The sequence below is a fragment of the Echinops telfairi genome, unplaced genomic scaffold (assembly GCF_000313985.2).
Source record: "Echinops telfairi isolate 266 unplaced genomic scaffold, ASM31398v2 ScPeMD7_7469;HRSCAF=8507_0, whole genome shotgun sequence".
Classification (NCBI taxonomy): Eukaryota; Metazoa; Chordata; class Mammalia; order Afrosoricida; family Tenrecidae; genus Echinops; species Echinops telfairi.
In genome coordinates this window covers 45730113-45736849 of record NW_022111372.1, presented here as the reverse complement: position 1 = coordinate 45736849, position 6737 = coordinate 45730113, and the positions used below count along the sequence as shown (strand labels likewise).

The 6737-nt window shown below is 34.9% G+C and overlaps 1 protein-coding gene across 1 annotated transcript; it reads right to left on the bottom strand.

Moving 5' to 3' along the window:
* Nucleotides 1-1925: 1925 nt before the first annotated feature.
* On the bottom strand, nt 1926-2873 carry LOC101652977 (olfactory receptor 2M5-like). The gene has a single exon (XM_004697189.1). The coding sequence runs from the start codon at nt 2871-2873 to the stop codon at nt 1926-1928; it is 948 nt and encodes a 315-aa protein (XP_004697246.1).
* Nucleotides 2874-6737: the final 3864 nt, after the last annotated feature.

The following is a 6737-nucleotide window of genomic DNA, read 5'->3' as shown; positions in this document are numbered from 1 at the left end:
TTTATGTTTTCATTGTTCTTGGGAAAATTGAAGGTGTCCCTGGGGCTCAATGCATGTGGATTCAGACTAATGTGATTGGCTCAGTCTTGAAGCAGGGCATCAGTATCTGACTGTGGACATTATGTTTTTCAGAGTTTCTCATCTCAGAAAGCTACACAGGCAGTTCTAACCAGCCCTGTAGGGTTGCCATGAGGCAGAATTAACTCAATGGCCATGATGCTTTTTTTTTTTTTTTAAGAATCCTTGCTTGTTTTCAGAAAATAACTCTAAGAATCTTCAGAGAAGATTAAAAGATTGACTCCCAGGTATTTTGTATTTGTGTTGAGGGATATTGTATGCAGATATTATTAGCTCCTGGAGGAGATTCAATAATCTTAAAAAAATTCTACAGTTTTATTGTCATATATTTCACATATTATAAAATTCAATAGTTCAGTCCTGTTATAAGAGCTCTACAACCAACTCTACAATCAACTTTAGAACATTTACTTCTTTCTTGTACTCATTCGCATTAATAATCTTTAAGATCTTAGCCCCATATCTCAGTCCTGCCTTCAAACAGAGCAGTAGATTTTGATTCTTAAAGTCTTCTGGAACTGTGTACATAAATTGGCTCTTCCGTTCATGGTTAACGTATCAAAAAAAAGTCTAATTATTGGCTTACCAAGCATTCTTTGATCAGTAGTTTCTTTTCTATCCAACATTTCTTGATATGATGAGTCATTCTATTATGTTTCTGTCATTTTATATCAGTTATGGGATTTATGATTCTAGTCACTTAAAATAATTATTGAGTGGAGGATATGAACATATTAGTTTCTTAATTATTTTGCACTAATTATCAATTAAGAACAGTTTTGGGGACAGTACTAATAAATTCTGATGACTTTAGTGTAATTTATACAATAGTATCAAGAAATGGTGAATTCATATTGAGTGAAAAGGGAAATACTTATATCAGTAAGTAAAGAAGTTTATAAAATTATTATTCTATATATGGTTGTGACTATTTCATTTCTCTTGCCCAATATTACTATCTCAACATATACTTAGCATACACAAACACATACATTTCTACATTTACTACAAGTTTATGCTTATGTACACTAACATAACATTGATTAGAAGGATACATTCCAGAAATTAAGAGCCCTGAGGCTACTGTGGGTTATGGGTTAGGCTGATATTTGCCAGGTTAGCTGTTCAAACTTCATAGTTGATTCACTGAAGAATGATGAGGCAATCTTCTCCTTTAAAGACTTCCAATCTTGTAAACCATATATAGGGTTGTTTTGAGATAGAATTGACTTGATGGAAGTGGCGTTTTGGTTGTGTAATGGTTATTACTGTTGGCTGTTAACCAAAAGTATGGCAGTAGGAACCCATTGTCCACTATGTTGGAAAAAATACCTGGCATTTGGCTTCTGTAAAGACTAGAACCTAAGAAATCTTATCGGGCAATTATACTCTGTCCTCTATAATTTCTGTGACTCATTATTGACTTTACAGCAAACAACAACAATAATAAGTGCTGGAGCTTAAAAGTTATTAAATCTGCATGGGTTATAATATATTTAGTATAACATAGTCATTACCTTCATATAATATGATATATATTATATTTATATAATATTCATTCCTAAATGAATGTCTATTTGAATAGTTTAGAGATTTGTTAATGATAAAATGTTACGGAATAACACATAGAGATGGAATTCTTGAGAATGAGTTTTCTAGTTCTGACATTTGCTAGCAAAATCTCTGTATGATACTACATTCACATAATAAAACAGTATCCTGTGCCTTTTATAGTTGTTTTCTAATTTGGGACAATAATTTTCAGGATCTTAAATAATTGTTGATCTAATTCAATTATTTTATCAACCCTGTTGTAAAATACAAGGATAAAATGTATTGTCAAAACTCTAATGTCTGTCCTTTATCTGGGAACCTATTCCCAGTACTTTCCTAACAGCTCTCACCACTTCCTTGTTTCTTAGACTATAGATGATGGGGTTTAACATAGGGGTGAGAATGTTGTAGAACAAGGAAAGAGTCTGGCTTTGCTCTGCAGAGTACATGATTGAAGATACCATGAGGACAAAGATGCCTGAACCAAAAAAGAAACTTACCACTGTGAGATGGGAGGAACAGGTACCCAGGGCTTTTTTCTTCCCCTTCTTAGATTTCATACGAAAGACACTCAAGAAAATGAGACTGTAGGAGGCCAGAATGAGCCCAAAAGGAATGAGGAAGAACACTATTCCTGTGATGAATAATATCATTTCATACACAGAAGTGTCATCACAGGAGAGCTGCAGGATAGCTAGGAGTTCACAGAAGAAGTGGTCAATCTCTCTGGAGTCACAGATGGGTAAATGCATCACATATGCTGTGTGGACTAAGGAATCTAGAAATCCCACCGTCCAGGCAGAAACAGCCATGTGCAGGCAGACTCTGGGGGTCATAATGACTGAGTACCTCAGTGGATCACACACAGCAGCATAGCGATCATAGGACATCAGAGTCAAGAGGATACATTCAGAACCTGTTATGGTTATGTAAAATAGCATCTGTACCCCACAGGCTATCTGTGAGATAGTTTTCCTGTCCAACCAGAAGTCAGTGACCATCTTAGGAACAGTGGTGGTGATGAGAACTAAATCCATGAGAGAAAGTTGACTGAGAAGTAAGTACATGGGAGTGTGGAGTCGAGAATCCACCCAAATTAGTAAGAACAGGATGGTGTTTCCAAAGAGGGCAATAATGTAGCTAAGAAAAATGAAGTGGATAAGAAAGCTGGCATTTCCCATATCAGGAAATAGTCCAAGGAAAACAAAGTCTATGGTTGATGTGTCATTTCCTTTCCTCATGTTAGAGTTGTGGTAGTTTGGGAGAATCCAGTTAGAGTGTGAGGGATGGTCATTTGTCATTGCATATTGTTCTTAGGTCAGTTGGCAAATACCGACTGCATTTCTATATCTGAAACCCAATTTACAAAACATTAATTTGTGTATTACTTTAATATTTAAATAAGACAATATATTAAAAATATCAAAGATCAAATCAGTTCAAATTTTCAAGCTCATTCTGCTCAACAATCTGACTGATTTTGAAAGTTTAAAAAACTACTTAATCTATATGAGTCTCAGTTCTGTCATCTTTAAAATTATAGTGATAATAATGCTCACACCCACTGCTGTTAACACAGCACAGTATGTTAAATCATTTTTCCCCTTTCCTTCCCCCAAATTTCTTTATCTAACAATAAATATACTATGTTTTTATTTAGGTTCAATTTAGTTTCTATGTTGTTTTTCAGTCTTCAAAAGTCCATCATGCATGCTTTCTCTTCTATATTAGATGCTCAATCAATAGTTGCTGAACACATCTCTGCCAGATCCCTGTCTTCATTTGGATAGATGTAATTAATGATTGTTTTGGACAAATTTAAATTATGTCATTAATTCTGTAGCAATATAAAATAATCTATTAACTAAATTACATTAAATGGACCTAGTCCATAGGAAATTGTCACATTTGACCAATTTATGCCATAATATTTTTCACTGCGGGCAGACAACTACAACTTTCAAAGTTTATTCTATACAGTATTTATGTTTCTAGAATATACAAAATAAATTGATTAATTACTGCAATGCTATTTGGAAATGAAGTAAATTTTGAATCAATCAAATCTAGGTTTCCAAAGAAAATGAATAAAATATTCTTATTGCTACAGAAACATTTTACCGGGTAAAAGCATATTTTTATGGCCAGTTTCTTCATGACCTTATCTTCTGGCTTGTGTACAGGGTATCTTGTGAAAGGTTAACTTGCTTGGGTGGAAGATAAAATATTTTAATCCTTCTCTCAGCTGAATAGTGAAGATGAAATATTAATTTATGAGAGATATCAGTAATGCGATAACCAACACACAGATTCCCAAGGTCCAAATGATTGGCGAGTCTGTCTTATGGGAATATGGTCCCTTGACTTTAATTAATTTGAATTTCAGAATAAATAGTTAAATTTTCCATCTCCACAAAAGCTTTTAGATATTATGTAGCTTCACTCATGAGAGTCTATGAGAAACATATATGTTTTTCCCATTGGGTTTATTAACTCTACGTTTAACATTTTTTTTCTCTTTGACTAGAAACCAAAATATGTAGTATTTTTAAAATCACAATTCCCCTTATCTTCTTAAGCCATATTAGTACATGCATTTTAAATAATTATTTTCAGACTTGAAAATCAATAATGTATATGATTCAGTATTTGACAGAATATTTATATATGTGGAAGCAACTGAAATATATATTTAGTTGAATTACACCATATATATTTCATATACATTATGAATATATTTAAAATTAGACATGGAAATAGAGAACTTGTTCTCATTTGGGAATTTATTTTGATAATTTTACATTAAATAATAAAATTTGAGTCTTTATCAAGACTGCTTTGGTAGAAATGTTATGGAATAAAAATTGGAAATTTAGTTGTTAAACCAGTTAATGGTTGAATGCCCCTTATATGTGGAAATGTTAATGATTTCTCAGAACTTGACTTATACCTTCTTATAGTAAAAGAAACAAACAGGTTCTAACTAATTCCACATAGTGATACTTATACAAAAAATTAAAAATAGTATGTACCATCAAAATAAAACAATATTTGTAGACAATAAAATTAAGGGGAAATGAAGTTTGTTTTAAAAAATCAGGATAATTAATTTTATTTGTGATTCACTAATAAATCATCAAGAGGCATTTACTTATTAATTTCACAAACATTTTATTTGGAGCTAATACAGATATATCATTCCATAGTTCAATCACCTCAAGCAGCTGCCATTTCCCTCCCCACCCTCAGAGTCCCTCCCAAGAACTCTTATTCTACTCGCTGTCTCTACAGGTTAATCAACCCTGCACTTCATATAGAAAAGCCAGAAAATATATAACAAAAATGGAAGAGGGTTACCCCCAGTGACAAAATACATATATCAGAGACAAACCCTAATATGGGGGCGTGGTGAGGGGGAAGCCACAGAAAATGTTGAAAACCAGATCAGCTGCAATGTGCCTCAGAGGGGTAACTACTGACAAGGTAACCAGTCTCTTCCCATCACTCTATTATGGATAGAGGGAAATCACCAGAGGCTTATTTCCTGTGTAAATCTCACAGAAATAGCTTGGGCCTTCACTGCCATCTCTAGCCTTTTGCAAACCAGAATCTCACAATTTAGGATCTGATACTATTGCCTCCTTCAGCTTTGGATGATATGATTTACAATCTTGGCGTGCTTCTTCCATGTGGACTTAGTTGACTTTTTAGTTAGATGGCTGCTTGTTTGGAAACAAGCCTTCAAGGCCCTACCACTATTTTATCTGATATCTGGGCACTATCTGATTTCTTCACCACACTTTGTAATAGAACCCATATCATCTGTGTTCCCTTCCTGAGGGCGAGTATCAAGCATGGCCATGATGTAAGAACTAATTGATCTTTTGCTATTTATTTATTTAGTAAATCATTTTATTGGGGGCTCTTACAATCCATACAACAATTGTATCAAATTCATTTGTTCATATGTTGCCATCATAATTTTCAAAACAATTTCCTCCTATTTGAGCCCTGGTATTAGCTCCTATTTTTACCCTCACTCCCTGAGATAGTTAAGGTTTATTGTGCCAACCTGGCCAATAAATACATGTGGGATTAATTGAAGGGCGGAGAGATAAATGGCTCAGTGAACCTCACCTTCCTGGTTCTCGGGTCTCTTGCTTTCGGATGGTCGAACCAGGGTGCAGCTAGCTGCCTTTGCCAGTTCCCTGCTTTAGCTGGCAAGGCTCACTTCCTGCTAGACATCCTTGAGAAGAAGCCACATGCACCTACCCTGATGCAGTCTTGGGTGCTGGAGAAGCCACGTGGAAACCCTTGCCAGCGCTGAGATGCTTATACCACCACTGTATTAAAAGACTTTCTACCCACTGGCCTGTGATCCTCCTGCATTCAGCATCATTGTGTGTGTCTTGTGAGTGTGAGGAGGACTTTGTAGATTGGTGTTGGACACATGGGCTAAGTTGGATTTATAGGCTTGGACTGGACTGGGTTGGGATGCTTTCTGAATGTACACTTACCCCTTATGTAAAACTCTCTTATACATATATGAGTTTCTGTGGATTTGTTTGACCTCATGGTAGTTTTTCTTCTTTGACTCGCCAGAGGTCAGGTAAATTCACACTGTTTACTCGGTTGTTTTCTGGGTGAAATGTTTAAAATAGTGAAAATGAATGTGATTAATGTATATTTTGAGCTCAGGGGTAGAAACCATGCTGTTTATGGAAAATGGCTGACAGAAGGCAAAATGCCCAATAGAAAGCATGGATCTTGTTTATTGCTCTCAGAGACCTATCCCATATTTTTGTATAAATAGAATAGTTTAGATAAGGATTTAGACAAGCTAGATAAGGATTGAACATGACTGTTTTAAGAATTTAATTTAGTATCTGATTCTATTTTGTTTATACTGATTTCTTCTGCTTATTACAGATACAATGATTTATAGAAATGTTTATTGGGAAGTATGAAAATTGAAAGCTTGTAAGCCCCCTTGCCTCAAGCCATTAATTTGATCTTTAGATGGGTTTAGGATACACCTGGAAGGAGGCTTCAAAGAGATTAGCCCCACCCAGTGCTTTGGAGTACTCAGGACATTAGAGGGTGAA